At 40.2% G+C, this 24580-nt stretch overlaps 1 protein-coding gene across 1 annotated transcript in view; it reads left to right on the top strand.

The window, feature by feature from the left end:
- Positions 1-23235, top strand: part of LOC112117087 (aromatic-L-amino-acid decarboxylase) — a 78690-nt gene extending 55455 nt beyond the window's left edge. Inside the window, exons 9-13 of the mRNA XM_026654053.1 lie at positions 579-655; positions 5636-5655; positions 7974-8072; positions 16404-16505; positions 23026-23235. Of these exons, the coding sequence (XP_026509838.1) occupies positions 579-655; positions 5636-5655; positions 7974-8072; positions 16404-16505; positions 23026-23235 (508 nt within the window). The remainder of the gene's footprint in view (positions 1-578; positions 656-5635; positions 5656-7973; positions 8073-16403; positions 16506-23025) is intronic.
- Positions 23236-24580: the final 1345 nt, after the last annotated feature.

Genomic DNA, 24580 nt, shown 5'->3' with positions numbered 1-24580 from the left:
GTTATATCGTGGTAGATGTGTACTTATTATTACTAATCAATATGATGTAGCTTCTTCCCTTTAGAAGAAAAAAATACTTGCCTTTGAAAGTTATTCCGGCTACACTGCCCACTAGTTTTACACTCAATGGAGCTTGTCTTTCAGAGATCATTACATTATATCAAGCTTTCAAAGCCATGGTACCTCTGACAATGCAATTGCTTCAACATATAGCTGGAAATCTTGCATTCACCACTAATTTTACTGTTGTCTTAACTAGCTCACATGTTCTGGTGTGAGTGCCTGTTTTCCCTGTGGAAGGACTTTGGGTGTGTTTGTTTCCTGTCTGTTTTTTAAATATGCAGTAAGAGTTCAATGCTGCAAACCCTAACTTCAGGGCTTCATGTGATCAGTGACAATGTAGAAAATAAAGGTTTGCAGGATTGGACCCTAAATAAGGAATAAGCAGTACATTGGAAATATGTGACTGAAACCGATTTTCCTTATCTGATTTCCTTATCTAATCACCTATTAATTGTCTTTTGTCTTAGGTGAGACAATGCTGTGATAATCTAATCCATATTGGTCTTTTTGTGCAGGGTGAAGAAGAGATCAGACTTAACAAATGCCTTTAAATTAGATCCTCTTTACCTGCAGCACTGCCATCAGGAATCTGGTAATTTTGCATTTAAATAAGATCTTTGTTTTATCCACACTTTTTTTATTGTAAAACTCAGTGAAAGGTTAGGGATAAAACTTTTAAAATAATCTAAATCTCAATTTCAAAAGTGACTAGGATCAGATTTTCAAATATATTTAGGTGCCTATAGAGGCAGGTAAGTGCCTAGTCAGATTTTCAAAAGTGCCTAAACGGAGTTAAGCACTTAATCCCTATTTAAATCATTCAACATTTTTAAATAAAAAATGTTCACAACTTTCTGTTCTGCAAAACAATTCATTATTTTGCTTTTTTGCCCAATCCAGGATGAAAGCAAAATTTCAAAATATATGTTTCCCACAGGACAGAAATTCTGATTTTTGACCAGCTCTAGCCGCAAGCCCACATAAATTAATAATCTGTTTAAAAATAAAGTGTTTTAACTTGTGTTTACGCAGCTCATTCCATTCACAGGAATGAGGGCTCTGTACAGAGAGATCTATCTCCTGTTTATTTGTGGTTTTCCAGAAAGAAAACTTGTATAATAATCTAAAAAATTCTGTATATATTTGAAGTTTAAGTATTGTGAGGCACTTTTTTTTAACAATATAGTGAGAAAAGATAGTGATTGATATGTAATGCAGGGCTTCGTAGAGTGACAAGATAGTAGCTGCATTCTCCAAGGATGCAGAAGTAAATGAAGTAAATTTTATCTAATATGAAGGTGGTTGATGGAAAACAATTTTATGAAGCTGCATCATGATAATACCAGAATACTTGCAGCAAGACACACACACCCCTTTATATGGAGTCTCATTTATTGAGTCTCTTACAGCATATCAATCAAACTGTTCTTTTGTCCGTCAAGTCCAGCCCTTGCTCCCCTTGACTCAGGAATCACAGAGCACTCCTTCAGTGTCTGCCCTGATAACTCAGGCTGGCTGCTGTCCTGGATTAGCTTCTTCAAACTGGCCCCTTTCCGCTTCGTCCTTTACTCCCAGGTAGGGCCATTTGCATCTCTGGAAGCTTCTCTTTTATCTCCAGGCCTGGACTGATTTAACCACATGATCTACCTGTCATGTGGCTCCACTAATTTTCCCCACTTGGGGAGGAATGCTGAATGAGGCACAGGTGGGGCTGGCCCCATTACACCTTAAAGGGCCAGTCATCCTGTGACAGAGGATAAAGTGAGGCCTACAAATCTTGTGCAGACCAGGTGTCTTTGTAAAATGCCAGTGAAGACCTTGCAGCTCTTAGGCCATGCATAGGGTATCTTCATGGGTCAATGTTGCTCTTGGCACATATCCAGTAATTGCAGAATGGCTTCTGTCCCATCACCAGCTGCCCACCTCCCACCCCCACAATTGGTTAGAACTGTGCAAGGCAGTTACAGTTGTGCAAGGTACCACTGACTAATGGTACAAGTTGCATAGTAACGTTCCCTGCCCTGGAATGGGAACTTACTCTGTAGTATGGCTGTTCTCCTGACTCCTTCCATTTCTGTTGAATGTGACCCCTTCAGCCACAAGGACATGAGTCTCTGGGTAGCAGCCACGAAGGTGCTAGGGACAACTGCACAAACTGACTGGTGCTATCATAGCCGTTGCCTTTCCCTTCTGTGTATCCCGCCTTCCCCATGTAATTAGGCCTATTTTATCTCTGCACTGTGTAAGGAAAGGGGAGCACATTTTTCAGAGTGAAATTGCTACATTATGAGGAGTTTGCCCTTGTTAGACACAGTTTAAAATAAGTAATTTAATTGAATTATATTTTTCAGTTGCACATTTAACAATTACATCTATCAAAAATAGGGTCCATTATAATGCTGTGTGGTTTGTATCTTCAAACTACTAGGGGGACAGAGTTTTACCTGTTATATGAAATAATGCAATGTTAGGAAGTTTTCTTGTTGCATCAACATTAGGCTTTGGCACCAGGTCCTGGGATTTTCCAACCCCAAACCCAACAAACATCTCATTCTAATTTAGATGAGGTAATTCCAGGAGATAGAGAACAATGTAACCTTTTCTACCCCAGTAACTTTTTAAAAGACTTGGGTACTAAATGTAGGGGAATTTCCTAATTCCTGGCTATGTGGGCTGACTCTGATTTTAATACAATGCAAATGTGAAACAAAGCAATAATCAGGAAATTGCACAAGCTGTGGCGATGAGGTTTGTCCTCTCTGGCTAAAATTTCCAAGAAATATGCTTTATTAGAACAATGTTTTTATTACAAGAAATATAAATGACTATGACTACACATAGGCACTGAGAGTTACCTACCTTATGTGAAAATCTGCTTTCTTTTTAAAAAAAATTAAACTGAATATTAGCCGTCATGAAAATTGTGAAATTGGCAGCACTGGAATCTGAGGTCTTCTAGTCTCACCAGGTAGAGTGACAGCAGGAGAAATGCAAGCCCTGCTTAACACTGCCCACCAAAGTGTTTCCTACTTGACCTGGATGTTCCATCTAAGGGTGGGGGCAGTTCAGTCTTTATGCCTTTTTCTCACCTTAATGCCAACAAAACTACCAACTGCGGTGGTATTTTTTTTTTTTTTTTGATCTGGACATAGTAACTCAACAGAATATTCCACGTAGGTCCTCAGATCTCAGACATCATCTCTTGGTCATTACCAACCTGATCCAGATTTGAACCTGCAGTTTAGGTGACTAATTGCTCAGTGTCCCATCCTTATTTGCCAGCCCTTTCCCAGAAATAAGAGCCACATTTTTCAAATTCAGGTGACTAAAGTGGAGCTGTTAAAATCATATTTAGGCCCCTAAGTAGAAGTGGCATGATTTTCAAAGCTGCTGAGCAGCCAGAGGCTGATGCCCCCTTTGACTTCAATGGGATTTATAGGAGCTCAGCACTTCTGAAAATCAAGCTACTTTTATTTAGATGCCTAATTATGGGTTTAAGTGCCTAACTGTGTTCACACCAGTTGGAAAATTTCAGCCATGGCTCACAAGGAAAACAAGGTGACGCTTTAAACGTCATTCATCTATCGCTCAGGAATATAAATGATTGGCAAAAAAATATGAATCTGTGTGCAATTACTCTTAATAACCCTGTAGGAATTACATGCACCTCAAAGAGGAAAGTCTTTATTTTGTCAGTAATTATAATTGTGTGTGATTTGCTTCCTCACACCAGGGGAATTGTACTAGCCTGCCTGGCAACCGAAGGAATAGGTCAGATCCTAATGGCAGTGTTAGAAGGAAATAGCTTTATGCTCTATTGTGAATACCACATGTGTTACAACAATTCAAATCCTCCTGATTAAATACAGATGAAATAATAAGGCATATAATCACTAGAACAAGGACTGAATCATTGATTGCTTTCTACTTCACAGCTTATGAAAGGGGTTACTAGTAGATCGTTAGACACTGCCCCTTACATCAACATACAATTAGTTTCTCATCACCAGTTGCCTTACTCTTTGCTACCCGCCTTGCAACTGTTAAATTAAAATAGCCATTGAGATGTAAAAGGAAAAGAGTGTTATCAAATTGCCTTGTTATTCATCTGAGACACAACTGGTCTTCCACTAGGTCAATGGGCGGAGTGTACTAGTGCTGAAGGGGCCAAAACAGGGATGAGAGCCCCATTGTCCTAGGCACTATACAAACATCTAGTAAAGAGACAGTCATTGCCCTAAAGAGTTTACAATCTTGATCATCACAAGAAGCAAGAAGTTAATAAAGCAAACAAATATGGGGAGGAAGGAAGAGTTAGTAATAATAGGAGTATTTTTTCACATAGTCTAGCCCTGTACACAGTGTAGATTGCCACTGCATTGGAACATGCCTATGGTCTACCAGGCAACCAGGACTTCACTGAAAATGTTTCCTTTTCCCATAAATATAAATGTTAGGAAACATAGACATGGCACGTGACTAGTTTAAAAAGTGCATGTAATACAATAGCATATTGTACTTTTTCATTGGGGGTCTCAATTTAGGCAAGCACTTAGGTACATGCTTAAGTGTCTCTGAAATCAGTGGAACTGACATATGCTTAAAGCTAAGCACTTACCTAAGTGCATTGCTCAATAGGGATAGACTTAAACACATGCTTTAGTACGTTCCTGAAGCAGAGGCTGGGACTGAGAGGCAGAAGATATGGGTTTTGTTCCTGTCGCTCTTCCTGACTCACTGCATGACCGCGAGCTAGTCATTTTACAACTTTATGCCTCACCTTCCCCTAAGCTAAAGATCAATTTAATTAACTGATTCCTAAAAAAATAAGCACAGCTTGCACCCTAAGTGCTTGAACAAAATAGGGCTATTAATACTGTGCCTACCTCACAGGGCTATTTTGTGTGTGTGTGGCTTTGTCAGTGTTTATAAAGGGCTTTTAATACCTTGAATGAAAAGCAGAAGTGAAGAGCAAAGCATTGTTGTCCAAGTATAACTGATGAGCAGTTATTTAGAATTCTCAATGACTTGTCTTACAGACTTAAGTACTAACAATAAGTGTGAATGAGCAACTTGGTGTGATCAACAGCATAAAATCCTTCTTGAAAATATTTCCAATTCCCCAAAATGAAGACTATGGCAGTTTTATGACAAAGATCCTGTGATGAATTGGTGACCTGTTACTACTCTTTCTCCAGATTCTACTTTGAGGCAGTGAATTTCTGTTTCAAGTCAAATTACTGAAAGGTGTTTTATTCGATACTTCCCAGACAAGTGTCTCCTTATAACAGGAAGATAAATAGGGTGTTTGGCATGTCATCATTCACATGATCCCAAATATAACAGAAAGGAGAGCCTCATTTCTCCTTTTGAAATCTGTTTGGTTAATTCTGCCAATTGAGGAGTACTCTGTGTCCTCAATTGCCATTGTACTCAATACCGCTGAGAACCTCGCAGCATCATGGCCAAATGTATGGTGGCAATGAAATATAAAAATATTTCATATCATTTAGCAGACTGTTTTTTGCTATCATAGTAAATAGATTTAAGTATTTTTTTCTTTAATTTACAGGGCTTGTTACAGATTACAGGGTAAGTACAGTGCCCTCAGTAATAATAACAACATTGATTTATACATAGTAACTTTTCTAAAAATATGTTCTTCTTTTAATAGTCACTATAGTAACTCAGACTTAGCTTTTTATTTTATTTTTTTCTGTGAAAGAGGCTCAACTTGCTGTTCCCTTGATAATTCTCTAAACCAGGAAAATCTAAAACTCCAGTCCCTATTTTTAAACCTTTTGTTTAAAAGGATGCGATGGTACAGATTTATACCAATTAACAACAAGGGGTAAACAATGCAAGCCAAAACAGGGAAATAACTAATTAAAGAATATTTAGATGAATTGGATGTATTCAGGTCAGCAGGGCCAGATGAAATTCATTCTCAGGTACCTAATGAACTAGCTGAAGCAATCTCAGAACAGTTAGCAATTATCTTTGAGAACTACCGAAGGACAGGTGAGGTTCCAGAAGAGTGGAGAAGGGTAAACATAGTACCTATCTTTAAAAAGGAGAACAAAGAGGGAATTATAGACCAGTCAACCTAACTTCAATACCTGAAAAGTTACTGGAACAAATTATTAAACAATCAATTTGTAAGCACCTAGAGGACATTAGGATTGTAAAGAATAGCGAGCACGGATGTGTCAAAAACAAATCATCCCAAACCAACCTAATTTCCATCTTTTGACACAGTCCCATATGACATTCTCACAAGCAAAATAGGGAATTGTGGTCTAGATGAAATTACTATAAGGTGGGTGCACAACTGGTTGAAAGACCATACTCAAAGAATAGTTATCAATGGTTGCTGTCAAACTGGGAGGGTGTATCTAGGGGCATCCCACAGAGGTCAGCCATAGGTTCAGCACTAGTCAATATTGTCATTAACGAGTTGGATAATGGAGTGGAGAGAAGGTTTATAAAATCTCCCGATGACACCAGGCTGGGAGGTGTTGAAAACACTTTGCAGGACAGGATTAGAACTCAAAACAACCTTGACAAATTGGAGAATTTGTCTGAATTCAACAAGATTAAATTCAATAAAGACAAGTGCAATGTACTTCACTTAGGAAGGAAAAATCAAATGCGCAACTACAAAAATGGGGAATAACTAGGTAGGTGTTAGTGCCGCTGAAAAGGATCTGGAGGTTATAGTGGATCACAAATTGAATATGAGTCAGCAATGCGATGCAGCTGTGAAAAAGGCTAATATCATTCTGGGATGTATTAAGAGGATTCTCATATGTAAGATAGTACTTTACTCGGCACTGGTGAGGCCTCAGCTGGAGTGCTGTGTCCAGTTCTAGGCACCACACTTTAGGAAAGATGTGGACAAAATGGAGAGTGCAGGGAAGAGTAACAAAAATGATAAAAGAGTTAGAAAACCTGACCTATGCGGAAAGGTTAAAAAGACTAGGCATGTTTATTCTTGAGAAAAGAAGACCTAGGGGGGACCTAATAGCAGTCTTCAAATATGTTAAGGGCTGTTATAGAGAGCATGGTGATGAATTGTTCTCCATGTCCACTGAAGGTAGGACAACAAGTAATGCACTTAACCTGCAGCAAGGGAGATTTAGGTTAGATATTAGTAAAAAATTAAACTTTCTAACGATAAGGGTAGTTAAGCACTGGAATAGGCTTCCAAGAGAGGCTGTGGAATCCCCATCACTGGAGTTTAAGAACAGGTGGACAAACACCTGTTAAGGATGGTCTAGGTTTACTTGGTCCTGCCACAGCGCAGACAGCTGGACATGATGGCTTCTCAAGCACCTTCCAGCCCTACATTGCTATGATTCTGTGTCTGACTGATAGCTCTAGGCTTGGCCAACAGAAGGAATCTTCCTGAAGATATTTTCTTCAGACCATAGTGCGTAATAGGTTATTTTAAAAACTAATTATAAATGTATTTTCTCCTAAAATGAAAATCTTTCTATTTCTTAAAACTTTATTTAAAAAAAAAATTCTTTATATGGACCCTTCATGGTAAGTTTATGTCTATGTGCCCTATCTCACAAGGTGCTGAGCTCCTTGTGTAGACTTTAGTGGGAGTTTTGGGTGCAAGAGCAATATGGACTTTGTCTCATGATCACTGTCTTCTGACACCTCCTCTCCTTTCCACTTTTGCATTTTAAACAGTTAGGTGTTGACTGTGCCAGTGTATTTGCCAGTACCAGAATAATCTTTCATGATTTGACCTATCTCTTAAGTTATTATACAGGGAGCCTCTGGAAGCTTGAACTATGGTCTATGCCAAAACTGGGTGTATAAATTGCGCTGTACCTGGAACAATGTCTTCTGACATGGAGACCCTTCCTTCTCAAATGCATTACTCCTTCTGCTTGCAGCACTGGCAGATCCCTCTCGGCCGAAGGTTTCGTTCCCTGAAAATGTGGTTTGTGTTTAGAATGTATGGAGTCAAGGGACTACAGGAGTACATCCGTAAGGTGACCTTCTTTTACTTTATGGGAAAATTTGTGTTGGAGATGGGGAGAGAAGAGGGGCTTAATAAGAATCCACATCTATGTGCCTTCTGCATATGTACACCTGCATGCATAAACAAAGCTTGTTGCACAGCCCAGTTCATGCAAGGGCCTGCCTTTCACCCTATGTCCTATCAAGGCAGTTATGATCATTGGAGTCACAGCCATTGATCATCTTATGGTACAGTCTTGGGAGGCTGAGAGTTTTAGATGCCACATTAGTGGCATCATTCAAAACAAAGCCAAGACTTTTCATTGATGCTTAGTTGTTGTATGTATTTATTATTTTATTATGTTGTATGTATTTATTATACATTAGGGTCAGGATTGGGGTGTTAGGATTTGTGTATGCGCCCATGATTTACCGGGCATGTTACCTAGTTTGACTGAAGCTAGTTTCAGGTGTTTCCTGCATGGAAGTGCCTTCAGGATATGGTTGCCTGCAGATTACAATTTATCCTTATTATGATTAAGTACTGGGGACATTCCTGCTTTGGTTACAGGGTAGTTTGTCATCACCGTAAATGCATGCGCTATTGTGCTGTATGGTGTACATACTTCTGTTGTAAATATAAAGTAAAACTGCAAAATACCTTTTATGTTTCCAAACTCAAGAGAAACTTCTGGCAAAGATAAAAATACAGGGCCAGATCCTGCAGTTACACTAGCTGAGGTTCTGGTCCAAAGTCTACAGCAGTAGAGATTTATATTTAATTAGCTATCTAACCTCTGATCCTGCCTGTTCTTGGTGGGAGTGGGTGTAGACACAGATGTGCCAAACTCTCCCAGGGACACATACTTCTTAACAAAAGTAGGACTAGTACCACAGTTTTCTTCCTTAAGAACCTTATGCGGACTAGCTAGTGGGAAGAGGAAGATGTTGCCCCATCATCTGCCTAAAATGCCTAGAGAGCTTCTCCCAGCGTTGGATGCCACTACTGTAGCAGATGAAGGATAAATGGAAGTTTTATGCTTTTTGTTTTGCTTTGGTTTTTATTTTCTTCTGCATAGATACCTTGTAATTTCTGTTTGGCTCCATGGACAACAATCTAAATGGGATTTTGATCCTTATTATGTTCTGGAGAAACATATTTTGGGGGCAACAATGACATTGGCTTTTTATCACCTCTGATACAATCCAAAAGTGAAATTTTGGATCTCCTGTCTTTCTCTTACTGAAGTGAAAATGGGCTCACGGTTTGTTATACCTCAGCCATTATTGGAGCTTTCACTGCATCGGTCTCTCAGGTCAGGTTTTGCAGATGGCAATTAATTCAATTTACTGGCAAGGTTTTAAATAGCACTAAATCTCATATTCTTCTGGTGGCAGAGTTGAAGTCCTCACGTTGATTACATGTACTTTATTGGATTAGTGTTAATACCTTATTAGTAACATTCAAGAAACTTGCCTGGCCTTTCTCTCTTCTCCCAAACATTTCCCTGTGTGCTCAGAGAGCAAATACTTGCCTTTTTAGAGTCCCATAGACACCTTTTGAAGGCAGAGTTTTCCCATAATGTCTGGAAATGCATCACTTTCGTAAAGCTATTGACTTCAGTGGAGATGAACCAGGGATGAATGTGGCTCTTCATGTTTCTGAATAGACTTTTTTCCTGGTTTCTAATTTAACTTAATCCTAATGTTTTAGATTAGGCCTTTTCAGACGTGCTGGGGCGGGAGGGCAGGGGGTGTAATGTTATTTCCTTGAGCACTAGAAAGAGCTGTGGGATATAGTTCTCCAAAAAAACAACAACCCACACATGGCCAAATTATGACCTCACACGTCACACTTGTGACTTCAGTAGCGTTACATGGGTATAATTGAGAGTAGAATTTTGCTTACTGAACACGTAAGTGGAGTGATTAATTTAGACTCGATTTCTTCCATTTGGAATGAATGATGGCTCATCACATTCTCTGGCTTTCATTGCTTCTCTAAAAAAGTCTCCTTTGTTTCTCTCAGTGGAACTGCAAGGGCAAGGATTGGTTGAGCTTTCGTTGTTTAGTAATCTAGATGACAAGATTGGTCTTTTAGATCAGTTGCCTTCTGTGAGATTGCAAACATTGCAATATTGTTACAAACTGTACCAATGCCCACCAACAGCAGTTATAATGTGTTCCATACCTCCCTTCCCCATTTCCCTCCCCTCCTCTTTCCAGAAACCATTCTTTATTCCCAAAGATACTATGATGAATTTCCTTTTGGTGGTTGTAGTAATAAAGAATGTTATAAACTCTGATAATGGATTATATTGCAAAGCTGTAAACAGTTTCCCAAATGAAAAAACTCTTGAAATTTAATCTCACTTTCCCACCCCTCATCAGTCTTTAAGGATTTGTATAATTCCAGGCCTTGGGAAGTTCTTTCCATTTAAACATACGGTAACATCTCAAAAATAATAGTTTTCATACTTCCAGTGCTGGTCAAGGCAATCCTTCTAAAAAGAACAGCCAGTACTAGCTTGTAGGTTACACTTGGTGTTTCATTTGATTTGTGCCACAAGATGATCCCTGAAGTTGCCAGAACTATTTCTCAATCAGCATTTAAAGAGACAAGAATTAGTTTTTGTGTTTGCTACACTTGGTCACATAGTGCAGTGAAACAAGACATGAATACATCCTGCAGTCCTCTGTGGGTAGATCTACACTGCAAAGAAAAACCTGCAGTGCCGAGTCTCAGAGCCTGGGTCAATTCACTCCGGGAGCTGAGGCTGCAGGGCTAAAAATGGCAGCTAAAACCCACCCTGTTTGGGGTGGAGCCTGGGCTGTGAAACCCAGCAAAGGGGGAGGGTTTCAGAGACCAGGCTCCAGCCTGAGTGGGAATGTGTATGTTGCTATTTTTAGCCCTGCTGCCTGAGCCCCATGAGCCAGAGGCAGTCGACCTGGGCTCTGAGACTCAGTGCCATGGGATTTTCTTTGCAGGGTGGACATACTCTGTGGACGTGCTTGTGTTGAGATAGGCAGCTAAGGAACAAAATATTCCTGGGATAGGAGCATGGGTGACTTTGGTTTAATTATAGCATCATGTTTTGCTTCTAAAATCTTTCAGTTTATACTCCTCATCATTTACAAAATGGAATATCAACACACTGCAATGTAAAGAGTTTAAAGAGGGTGTATTGGGGTGAGGAGGAAATCACCGCCAAGAATTTTTTGGGGAGAAAATTGTGTGTTTTGGAAGTAAATTCCAAGATGTGGAGAGGACATCAGGAGGGCAACAGCAAATAGCACAGGAGAATGAATAAGAGCACTCAGGATTGCCCTGTAATCAATTGAAATGTGAGACTCAAAGCAGAAATGTGTCCATTTTTAAACCACTTGAGAGTAAGCTAGTGCTGTGTTGCTGTAAGTCATGTAAAGTGGTCATGAGCCAGCAGAGAAACTTAGCTTTCTGTCCTGTCTGTAATATCTGTTCCATAGGTATATTTTTAAAAGTCATTTTTTACCTGTGATCCCCTGGATGTTCTGATTCATTTGTTCAAATACATCCCCAATAGCTTCAAAAGAAATTGGACTGAACATACTTTTTACAATAAACAGTTCTTCTGTTCTTCACCAATGATAGGGGACTGAATTCTGCTTAAAACTAGCAGCAGAGCTTACGGACCAGCTGGAAGGGCATAGAGAGTACATTGGTCTTCTCTGTCTGCAGCTATGCCACCTCAGGTGGTGATCTTTCCAGTCCGATTTTCATAAGCTAAGCAGGCTTGGGCTGGGTCAGTAATTAGATGTGAGAACTCGGAGGGAAACCTCATGTGCTATGTAAAGTGCTATTGGTGATTCAGTAGATGGCACCCTTCCCAGTACTGAACCCTTGCTCAAGCATGCTCTTATGGGTCACCGTGCTTTTTGGAAATGCCATCTTTTGCATGAGTGATAAAACCATTTGTTAACGATCTTGTGGTATTTTTTCCCCACAAAATTAAGGGTTTAACCATGGTATCCTGCCCAAATTCCAGTTCAGAGGAAAAAACAGTCCTTGCTCCAAAAATTTACAACTCAAATTGGACAACCAGGACAGATACTGCATTGGGGTGTGATTGAGTGCTTCCCTTCACAAAGGTGCATGCAAACCTCACAGCCCAGAAAAAGGGGAGTATATGAGGGCAGGAGGGGATAGTGGGTAAGACACCTTTTGGGTCCTCTTGATTCCAGACTGCTGCAGGGTCCACTCAGCCTTTGGAGGGCTGCCAAAGTCAGGCAGCTCAACCTGAGCTACCTGTGAGCAGCTGCACCACCATGAAACACTCTGTAGTGCTATGCGCCCCACCTCTTGTTGTCTTCAGCCCAGCCCCAGCACACCCATTACACCAGAGCTTGAAAGATGGTGCTTCATAAACCAGCCTGGGAAATTATTCCCTGCATGGTTCCAGTGCTTCTGGTTTATGTATGGACCCATAGCCAAAATCACACCCCAGATGACTGATGAAGATGTAATCTTGTAGTGCCTTTTTTTTTGTTTTAATTAAATGAATTTTCATTGAAAGGCTTCACAGGAGTGTGTGCGTGTTTAAGGAGGGATTTTAATGAAAAAGAGGGTTGTTGTTTGGGGGACAAAAGGGAGACTGTTGCAAGCATAGAGGGGAGACTGAAGAAGGTGGCCTCAAGTTGAGAATGGGGGAAGCAGCAGTAGACAAGCTGCAGCGTGTGAAAAGCACAGACAAAAGAGGGGGCAGAATTGTATAGAATTTGAACACAAAGACAATACTAGTGATGGTATCTGAAGTGGGAAGTGACCTGGTCCAAATGACAGGAGAGAAGGGTGATTTTGGTAGTAATATTCTGGATGGCCTGGGAAGGCTGCAAGATGAGATTCAGAGAAGACTGAGAGGAGAAAGTTGCAGGAGGCTAGGAAGAGATGAACATGCATACAAGAGATGCTATGTAAGTTTGTGTGTACACAAGCATTACTAAATCCTATCAGCTTTTGAAGGATTTGCAGATGAAACTAACATACAGTGTTCAAATGCCTTTACAGCAGGTGTTTGCAAATTTTAAACTTTGTGGACAAAATCTTAATAAAGAGAGTGCCTTGCGAGCCTACCTCTCTCCCATTCATGATCTCATAAACTGTCTCCCTTCACCATTCACAATGACACAGACCACCTCTTCTCCCATTCACAATCACATGGACCAGCCCCCATTTTTATTTTTATTTTGCAGTCCCAGAACATGCCACTTCCATATCCCTGGTAAGGACAGCAGTTGCTTAGCAGGAAAATGTTAGGAAAATACTTTTAGCTGCTTTTAATGAAATTTAGCAGTGTGAAATAAAAAAACAACCTGTATCAAGAGGCAGGCCAGCCAGCTAGCAGCAAGGGCTCTTCAGATCACCATTATGTGGCCCATGCACCACAGTCTGAGAACCTATGCTCTAAAGGAACTGTACAATCTCAGTGGAAGGACAGGATCATAAACAGTAACAACTACAGGGCTTTTTGTATTTAAAAAATGAAATCAAATTTTAAACATTAAAATAATATTAGGAGCATGGTAGGACTATGGCTTCAAAATGGAAGAACTTTGGAGGTAAGGCATTTCTCTCCTTCAATAACTGCTTCATTTGTATCTCAACATAGCAGGAATCTAAGAACAGTATGTGATCTTCCCTCCCTGGTGAGTGTGCCCTCAGTTCAACAGGCAGGGCTTCATTCTCACAATTTTCATATATTGCTCATAGGATTGAGATCTCTAAATCCTGGTATCCTGTTGTGAATTATCTTAATTCTGCTGCAGTACCTAGGTACAACAGCTTGAATTGCAAATGGAGAGAGAGGCCTACACTCCAAAATCCCTTTGGTCTTGTGGATTTTAAGCTTCAAATCTCAATAATGTTCAACTCTTTTGTATTTACTGCAGTATGGATTATTAGCACTGCAGCGGTCTTTGTGAAAGTAATCATGAGCAATTCTTCCTGGTTCAGCAATGCCGGCCTTTGGCAGCTGTGATTAACTTAATTGTATAGCATGCTGAAACTTTTGGGAAATAAATAAACTGTAGTCTCTCCTTTTCCGTTGTGTAAAACCCAAAGCACTTGGCGCCCCCCAGCGTCTTTACTGATTACTGCTGTTATTAAAGTTCTCCCTCAGCTATACACATTTCTACTTCATCTTTTCTTTTTTCCTTTACTTCTCTTTCTTCTTCCTTCTTTTTTTTTTTTTTTTGCTTTGTGCTTATTTTCTTTAAGAGATTTTATTTTTATTGTCTAGCAAACATTTTAGTGCAAAACTGGACAGAGATGTCATCCAGAAAAATGTAATAATAACTATTTGGGGTTTTCTGTACAAACTACTTACAATGAGCTAAATCCAGAACACTTTACTAAGTTTTTATTCAGTTCTTACTTAGACAAAATGCCTATTATGTTCAGTGAGAACTTTGTCCAAGGACTGAGTAAAAAAGTAAAGGTTTCAAGATTTTGCCCACTACGTTTAATTATATCACACCTAACTAAAGCACATACAACACAGAACAGGTGAATTTCTGTCCCCATTAAAGTCAAGAGGATTTTGTATAGTGTACATGTACAGGGCCCATGTGCCCTGATGTACACCCTATTCCATGGATTTTATGGAGTGTAATTTGGGCTACAGACATAGAATATATGGTTATATCAGGGTACAGAATGTATGTTACAGTACAAGATATAATGTACATATATTTATATACTACTTGTATCTTTCACAGTCATGAACCCAGTATTGTTTATATTTGGTTGTATCCATATGCCTCAGACAAGATTGAGGTCTTACTGTTTTACAAGACTTGATTCCTGGCCAGAACAGCATCCAGTCTAATTTAAGCCAAGATGGAACAAATGAATGTAATAAACAGTGGGGAGGAAGTGGTAACAGCAATAAGAACAGCTGATTCCATAAGCTATCAGTGTGCATAATCTGAAAGTTCTAAATTAGACAAGGTTTTTCTATTTTAAGAAACAAACATCAGAAAGCTATAATTAAGATTGCAAGATGTCTTTCACTGTAATTTCTGTTTTTACTGGTTCATGACTTTTGGAAAATCTCCTTATAAGCTGAAACATTCCACGTTTAACTTCAGCCCAAAGCAATATTTTTGTTTGATGTTTTCCTTGAACTTTGAAAAACAAAGTGTGGAAGACAAAAATACACATGATTATTTTGTGGAATGATACTTAAAAAAAAAATTATGGCAGTTCGAGACCCGTTCCTCCACATGTGCCTAACCATTCTCAGTGAGGAGTAGTCATGGTGTGCAAAAAAATTGTAACTCCAATGGTTTGATTTTCAAAGGTGCTGAGCACCTGTAGGTCCATTGATTACAGTGGGATGGAAGGGGGAATTGGGTGAGGGAACCACTCTTTGAGTAGAACAGGCAGAACCAGGACATCTATTCTTTTACTGTCAAATGCTGCTGCTGCTCCATCTACTGGCAGAAAAACTAGGAGTACATATAACTCCCTAATGAGGTTCTGACCACTTCTCCTCTTCTTTCAGATTCCCATACCTAATGATTCCTCACTTGAAAGATGAACTGGGAAGGCCAACAGGGAGCTATGCTCCCACATACTACCCCTTATCTAACCTCTGCTCCTTAGGCTGCTAAATATATACTTAGAGCATGCATAATATCAGCGATGGTGTTGCTCTAAGAACCTTCATTTTGACATTTCCTGAATTCCGTGTGTTTTCAGTTTGCAACCTTAATTCAAATTTTTGAAGTGTATGTGTGTGTGTAATTTGGGGGGAAATTAATGTTAAGACATTGCTTGGATGTTAAGACTTCCCAGATCATTACTGATCTACATACTGGTATTTTTCTTGATATGTCTGATTTCTAAAATAAACTGCAACTTCTTCTCTCTCTCTCACACACACACACACACACACACACACACACACACACACACTGTACTTGGCAGCACTGGGGGTGAGGGAGCATTTCAATCCCATTTTAGTTCAGGATAAAAGAAAAAGTTGTTACTTGGAATCACTATTATTTATTATTATTATGACACCATAAATTGGGATGATATTTTACAATGGTGTCTAGATACTACTGTGACAAGCACATTAGAAATGCCTTAATAGATACAGTGGGCCAGAAGTGCCAGACATGTAGGAAGATCTCTGACCTATAAAGTCTCTAAAAGTTATGAACAAGATGTAAATTAATATGAATAGACAGAGTGTTAGCATGTGGTTTCTAGAAGTTTTTGTAAAGGGTTGAGGGGCAGAATGTGTAAACAGATTGGCAAATGTTATCTTTTGATTAATCTGATTGATACAATATAGACTTTGCTTTCTTTCTCTCTCTAGCATGTAAAACTGTCACATGAATTTGAAAACTTGGTACTTCAGGATAAACGATTTGAGATCTGTGCTGAGGTCACACTGGGACTGGTGTGCTTCCGACTAAAGGTAAAATAGCAATGGCTTCTAATGTTCCCTCTTGTTTTTTGAAGGTATTGATAGAATATATTGCACTGGATTAAATATTGTTATAGCTAACTTATTTATTTATTTATTTTAAATTGTAGAAAACTCTTGATACACACTATACATAAACCAAAGAGGATCAAAGAAGCAATCTTGAGCCAGATTCTCTTTTTTAGCATAAGATTAAATTTAAAGAAATCCTAGCATGTTGGAAATGCACAGTTAAAAGGCACCCGAACAACCATAACACTGCCCTGTATTGACACTATGCAATAGCCATATGATTAAAGCATTTTAAGATTTAGATTAAACTGTTTTTTAAAACCCATGTTTGTTCAAAGTGTCATTATAGAGCCTTGTTAAGATTGTTTGGGTGCCAAAACTGTGGTTTCCCATACCTGAATATGATAGGATTTCTTTTCAGTTTAAGCTTAACTCTGAATTTATAATACTTGTTTTGGGGAGAATTACAACATCCCTGTAATGTGTTTTGTTTTAATCTTAAATTATTGAATGTACTGTTAACCTTAGTGCCATCTTAATATGTGGAGGGCAGGAGTATTCTGGGAGCTTCTTTTAGTGTGGGGTGTTTTTAATTATTAAAATGTCAGTCATGAACACTAAACCAGAAACCCAAGAAAGTTACCATATGTTATTTCTTATAATTTGAAGATGAGAACCATCAACAATAAATCTTTTTTTTTTAAACTTTTAGAGCCAGATTTACTAGTATGCTGGGTAACTCTGGAGCAGTACAAAGCAACCAGTGTGCATTGACCAGTAAATTAGGCTTATAGTTGCCTTGCATCACCAGATTGGCACATATGAGTCGAGATAGATTGGTGAACTTGGCCCTTAATTTGCAATTGTCTTAGTTATTCAGGATACAGGATATATTTTTAAAAACCTTTACAATATATAATTTAACTTGGCAAATAACATTCCAGAATATGAAAGCAGAATTCTATTATTATAATTGAAAGAAAAAGTCAATACTATCTATAAAATCCTGGAAGCGGACTGGACCACATTGGGACAAGATGTGGGTGACAGCATAGAGGAATATTACTGAGAGAAGAGGGTTCTCTGGTGGTGTTTGGAGTAGGGGAAAGTGTCAGGGTGTGAATGTGAGAATATAGGGGATACAGGAGGATCCAATGGCAATGTCAAGGGTAGAGGGGGAAAAAACAGGGAGACATGCATGAGACATAGGTGGGAATAGGCAAGGGAGTCCTGTGTTGAGGAGAATAGAGCTGTGCACAGGCAGAGGCCTAGGCTGGGGAGCTAGTGTCAAGACATCCACACTTGAAAGACTCCCAGTGGCCCTTCTTTTTTGGCTCCTCTGAGTACCATAGCAGTACTATAGGGGCAGTCCATTAAATCAGAGACATCTCTCAGGGACTGGTCTCCTTCCCCACACCTTATGTCCCACCACGGGGCCACCTGTTTGCATAGCACCAGTCTCTCTAATGTAACCCTCATCCCCACATACAGCCATAATTTCCCCAGGGCCATGTACATGTCTGTTTCCCTCTCCCCCTCACACGTAGTTCACTCTCCAGACATCATAAAGCAGTACTGTGGAGAGCCAAGACGAGGAAGAAGTGGCCATGACATGGAAGTAAGTGAAGCTGATAGGAGAACAGGAGGATAATGTGAGGAGGTAGAGCAGAGGGAAGCAGGGGTTCTGGGGTAGGGAAGGGGGCTGTGTTAGGGAGACAGTGCTACCTCAGTGCTAGTGCACAGTGGAGTGGAGACAGCAGTGCCTTGGGCAGCCTTTCAAGCACAGATATTCTAAGCCAGCATGGAGCCCTGGAACCTTTAAGGGGCAAGGACAGCTGGGGACAATTTATCTACCAATGAGAACTCTTGCTGCATGAGTCCCATCTCTCTCATACCACTGACTCATTAATACCAATGCAATTGTAGCATGGAAATTAGATGTGGAGGAAGGCGAATGATTTGCTGTTAACTCTGACATCAGAGTAACCAGAGCTGTTGACCAGAATCTGTTTGTACCCTATATAATTAGCTACAACAATTGTTAATAACTTAGCATAATTACAACCTAATTTATCCAAATGTAGCCTATGCACAGTGAATTTTAACTATATGTAAAGTTTAAAGAGTCTGCATTGTTCTGTTAATATCGTTCAGAACAAAAAAAGTCTGACTGAGTGCTAAGTTTCTTAAAGGGCCTAATTTAAATTATTATTTATAAACCAATTAACAGATTTACTTATAAACACTCAAAATTCATTCTGTACTCAGTGTAAATGCTGTACATCTGCTGTACAAAGTAAATGCTGTACACTGGGGAGGGTACACAGTATTCTTCATACGTCATAAAAAAGGCTGAATCCCTGTTTCAAATGCAAAACTCAATTCAGTGTTAACTAATTATGGAGCTGGAGCTGGCACCTTAATGAGCTGAACTGGAACACTGAATATGAACAACACAGAGATTCCTTCTTAAGCACCTAAGTGTGCTTTTAACTTTTCTTAATACTAACAAGCAAATCCAGCTTCTTTTGATGACATGATGTTATTTTTCAGACATTCCTTTCTTGGTTGTTCAATTGTCCCAGTTACCTGGGGATTGATGCAACTGGTTGAGGAATCAAGATGAATGCCTAACAATGAGGGTTTCAGTAAAGGCTGGACTGAGCGAGGGTAGTAAAGTAGTTTCTTTTGTGCCTGTACTGTCAATAAAAGAGGATCCCCTGCTGGTAGAACAGATGCAACATGTATTGTGGAGTTTTTCTGATTAGCAAAGGCCTGTTAACAGTTCTGAATATTTTTTTCTTCCTAATAATAAGTTTTTCAATAGCTCCATGGAAGGTTTTGAGGCATAGGGCTTGTGGAAGTTATTGCAGACATGAAAAATATTTTTAGACCTATTTTCTCACATGGAATAAGCAGACAGAGATTTTTGTAGGTCCGGTGACAGCTGTTAGTGCTCTATCTGTACTTTCAAGGAGCATTCCTGGTGAAATGGAGCATGGCAACACATGAATTGTCACATTTGATCAGACCAATGGTCCATTTAAGTCCAGTCTTCTGTCTCTGATGCCTCAAAGGAAGGTGTAAGACCCTCATAATGGACAATTATGAAATAGTGGGCAGATGCTGGATGTCTTGGGCACTTTTCAGAATAAAGTCTTGGCTCTAGCAATGCTAGATTCTTTAGCAACCTGGAGGCAGCAAGGCCTTCAAGCCCTCCTCCTTTTTGGATTTTATCACTTTTGCACAAATTTTTGTATGCAGCGCTGCCCACCCTTGTCTCTGTGGCTTTACTCACTTTCTGAATCATTCTTTCAAAATCAAGTTTTATGTTTATCAAATTCCCAGTAAAATCCCCTTTAAATCTAATGTACCTGTAGCTCTACTGTATTGCTTGTAAAGGGGGATTGGGGTGATAGTGCAGCATACCTAGAAAGAAAACTTGATGCAATATCTAGAGATAGTGAAAAGGTTAATTTTTCCCCTTTTATTTTTGATTAAGCAAGACAATGAAAAAAGTTTAATTAAAACTCTTTAATCTGTGCATTTTTTCCTTTCACATTGTTGAACAGATGCACTAATAATGCCTAGCTATCATATGGTAGATCGCTCTCCAAAGGCCAAAGAAAAAATCTGGGGGCTAATGTGTCAATGGGTTAATTTTTGGTTCCCTTGTCATGACTGCAGATGAATATGAGAAAAGTTGGTCATTTCTCTGAGGGGCAGGAAGAACAATGTCTTATTAAAACTGACATGCTCGATCAGTGCTGGCTACTTGCCTCCCAAAGCTCTGGGAGGGGACTAGTCCTCACTAACTTCAATTTGATGTGACACCAGAGTGTCAAAGCAACCCCTAAGTGCTTCTGTGGGAATATAAGAGAAAAAAGATGTGCACAGCTATTTTTCCAGAGAGCAGTAACTTAACATGAGATAACGGAGACCTAAATGCTAATGCTGTGCTGTTGAACTACATGTTTAATATAGAGGGAAAGGATCATCGATTTTATGATGGATTATCATCCAGAACAAAGAGATGTATATTTCACTGTCACAATTGATGTGCCCAGGACAGAAAGCTCACCAACACAAAATTCAGTGTGTTGTTTGTTGTCATTGTGAACAGTAGTGAGAGCATAGTTCAAGTTTCATCATGGTTTTCTACAGAGATAAGGGCCAGGCGTCAGACTTCCTCAAAGTACAGGGTAAATTGCATACATCATTTTGATTTGGGACCATCTCTATTGTAACATGAACAAAAAGGGTGTGTGGAAGAAGACGTTTCCCACTTGTGACAGTAGGGAAACTGTCAATTACCTTCAGTATGTTTTTTTTTCCATAAGGGCAAGATTAGTTAGGCTTGCCACTGTGTATAGTACTGAAAGAGCAATAGCATGTGTTCTAAAGGGGAGGTTTTCAAAAGCACCTAAGGGAGTTAGGATCACAGGTCATATTGGGCTTGTGTTCCTAAATTTTTTAGGTACTATTGCAAATCTGCCCCTGAAAGCTTCATTTCTGAATTGCTTGATGCAGTGTTCTGACACCAGCAATCCATGCCTCCCGTGTAAACCTGTTTCACCTACAGTACTTACCGGGCAGTATGACAGAAGCAACTGAGGAGTTGCTGCATAACCTCAGACGTATCTGTGCAAAACAACTGTCAACACTTAAGGTCAACAAAGGCTACCCTGAAAAAGTACTCCAAAATGGTTCGCAAGGCTCAGGATGTAACTCCCAACCTGCTGGTATAAGAGTTAGGTACATTCCCCTAAAAGGGCGTAATAAAAAAGACTTAGAAAAGTATGCATTTTGGGTCTTATCCTGCAGTGCTAATACAGTAAAAGCAGGACTGGGTCCCTTTGGATAGTTTGTGCATGTTTTTTTAAAAGATTAATTTAAAACAATTTATTTCTCTTTGGAAAAATCTGTTTCAGTCCCAAACCTTAACTGATAAACATGGCCCTTTCAAATGTTTACCTGGGGGAATGACTAATACAACTCTAGCTGAGTCCAAGTGGGGGTTCAGGCCTCTCAAAAGCACTGCTTGGAACATTAGGAGTTGGAACTGGCACCACACTGGTCACTCTCAAAAATAAAATCCTACCACTCAGCAATGGAGAGTACAGAAGGCATTTCAAGGTGCCACTGCAATGGAAGGAAGCATAATCTAATGATTCATGCATGGGAGACTCCTTCTGTGACCTTCAGCGAGTCATTTTAACCTCTCTGCCTCAGTTTCCCCATCTATGGAAAAGGGATACAACCTACCTGACAGTGGGGAGAATTAATTTATTCATGTTTCTAAAAAACTCTAATGCCTGATAACTTAATCTGTATAATAAGATTCCAGCATTGTCATCTGTCTTTGTGTCACTCTGAAGCCTAGAATGTCTACAGAGTCATTTGACATGATGGAAACAGCTACAAGCATGGTTGAGGGCTTTATGTTTAGAATATCACCAGGATGAATCATGACAGGAGTACATTGTCTCTTACTGTCCAACTTTTAAGTTCTCAGCCATTTTGACTTTACAAAATACAGCTGTGCAGTGTACAGCTACTGTAAAGTATGCAATGTAATGTATCTATACCATGCCAAGAGTCCTAGACCATTGTGATGTCAAAGAAAACTCAGTCACCACCCTTACTCTACAGCTAATTTGCATTTCATTGTGGGAAGACTACACAGATGGTGGATTACTTGGCCCAACTGCCACATCCATTCGACACAAAATACCCCAAACACACCTAGGCCCTCGCTGCAACATACCCCTTATCCACCACTCTCACAAATCATCATGAAATCATCAGCACCATGTACACACTCTCCTGCCTCCACTCATATTTCCTATAAAACCATAAACTTGGGTGGCAAAGCTGCAGGTCATCACTAGTAGGTATTATATGGAGGAACAAGTTCTCTAACAATGCAGACTTTTTTTTAGTGTTTCTGCTACTATAAGCGAAATTCATTCCTTGACTTTAAGCCTTGCATGAATTTGACTTAACCCCCTCACCCACCCCAGTCCTTTCTATCTTTCTATTCAAACATGTCTTCAATGGGAGTTGTACTTGAATAAAAGCTGAAGGATTTAGTTCACAAATATTAATATTTCATTGCAAAACTTTTCCCTAATTGTCTTTGATTAGCTCTTAAAATACTAGAAAGGCAGTTAAAATAATGAACATTTGTATATAAAGTTGCAGATATTGATGACCCCTGCTCCCCCCAAAGTTGTCTGGCATCAGAAATGCCCTAGACCACTGCTTCTCAACCATTTGGGGTCCATGATTCACACAATGACTGAAAAATTATCCTATGACCCACTGTATTCCCACAAAGTTTGGATGGCAAAGGATTGATGAATTTGGGTCATGGGAAGAAATAATGGGTGCAGACTAGTGCTGGTATTATAGTTAGGTAGACAGTGCTGGTTGATGGGACCAAGAGGTAACAAACCGGCATTTATAGTTCATGTTTATTGGTTTACAATTATTTCAGGGCTCCAATGAACTGAATGAGGCACTTCTTAAAAGCATAAATGATGCCAGGAAGATCCATCTGGTTCCATGTCACCTGAGAGAGAAGTTTGTGCTACGTTTTGCCATTTGTTCCCGCACAGTGGAGTCTGTCCATATCCAATTTGCCTGGAAGCACATCTCAAAGCTAGCAACTGGCCTTCTGAAAGCACAGGACAAGCAGCAGCAGTGAGGAATGGGGGTGGGGTAAGGAGTGTTCATTGATTTTCTCCATGCTGCCAAGTTTTCTTTAGTGGGAGGGGGAATTATGAGGGGGGAAATGTAGCTATTGATATTATATGGCCCAGCACTACACTACACTAGCAAAATTACTGTCAGCAAATTGTGTTGTAACATGGTCTCCTGATTGCATTATACCATGATTATGGCCCTGTAAAAATCAGGGCTGTAAGGCGTTCTATAAATGGTTTTAACGCTGTTTGTTCTTGCCTATGTAGACAGGACCAAATTACCTTATTATAACACAGTTGGAGCACTATCCGGGTCTATTTGTTACCATGGTAGTTTTGCAAGTGGCCCTTGAAGACATCTGCTTTCCTAGGTGGCAGAGCCAGTGGTAAGAAAGGAATTAGAGGAACTCTAATAGCTCCTAATGTAACAATTTTCTATATAGATTCCTCTACCTTCCCTTAAAAAGGGTTAGCTTTGGAGGCAGCCTTCCTATTAAAATGCAATGTTCTGCATATTGCTAATTCTATTTGCCTACATAGGTACAGTAACTCCTCACTTAACGTTGTAGTTATGTTCCTGAAAAATGCGACTTTAAGCGAAACAATGTTAAGCGAATCCAATTTCCCCATAAGAATTAATATAAATGGGGGGGTTAGGTTCCAGGGAAATTTTTTTCACCAGACAAAAGACTATTTTTTTTATATATATATATATATATATATATATATACACACACACACACACACACACTATAAGTTTTAAACAAACAATTTAATACTGGTACACAGTGATGATGATTGTGAAGCTTGGTTGAGGTGGAGGCAGGGCTGGCTCCAGGCACCAGCCCACCAAGCTTGTGCTTGGGGTGGCACCTGGAGGGGGGCGGCGCGGCGCTCCGGCCGCCGGGGAGAGCGGTGCCAGGGCCAGGCTCGCCGCCCTCCCCCCCCGGCGCCCTCCCGGCTGGGGCTCGCCGCCCTCTCGCCGCCCTGCCCCCTGCGCTCTGGCCGCCGGGGGGAGAGCGGAGCCCCAGCCGGGGCTCGCCGCCCTCCTCCCAGGGCTCCGGCCGCCCTCCCCCCGGCTGCCGGGGGGAGAGCGGAGCCCCCGCCGGGGCTCGCCGCCCTCCCCCCCCCGCTGGGGGGCGGGGCGGCCGGAGGCTTTTTTGCCTGGGGCGGCAAAAAAGCCAGAGCCGGCCCTGGGTGGAGGAGTTAGAGGGTGGGATATTTTCCAGGGAATGCCTCACTGCTAAATTAACTAGCAATTGACTGAGCCCTCAAGGGTTAACTCTCACACTCTAGGAGGCAGCAGGAAAGGAGGGAGGGCAGATAGAGACACACCCCCTGTGTGTG

This window comes from Terrapene carolina, unplaced genomic scaffold, assembly GCF_002925995.2.
Source record: "Terrapene carolina triunguis isolate 2854851 unplaced genomic scaffold, T_m_triunguis-2.0 Scaffold179, whole genome shotgun sequence".
Lineage (NCBI taxonomy): Eukaryota > Metazoa > Chordata > Testudines > Emydidae > Terrapene > Terrapene triunguis.
The sequence above is the reverse complement of the archived record's forward strand: the minus strand, read 5'-3'. Positions and strand labels throughout refer to the sequence as shown.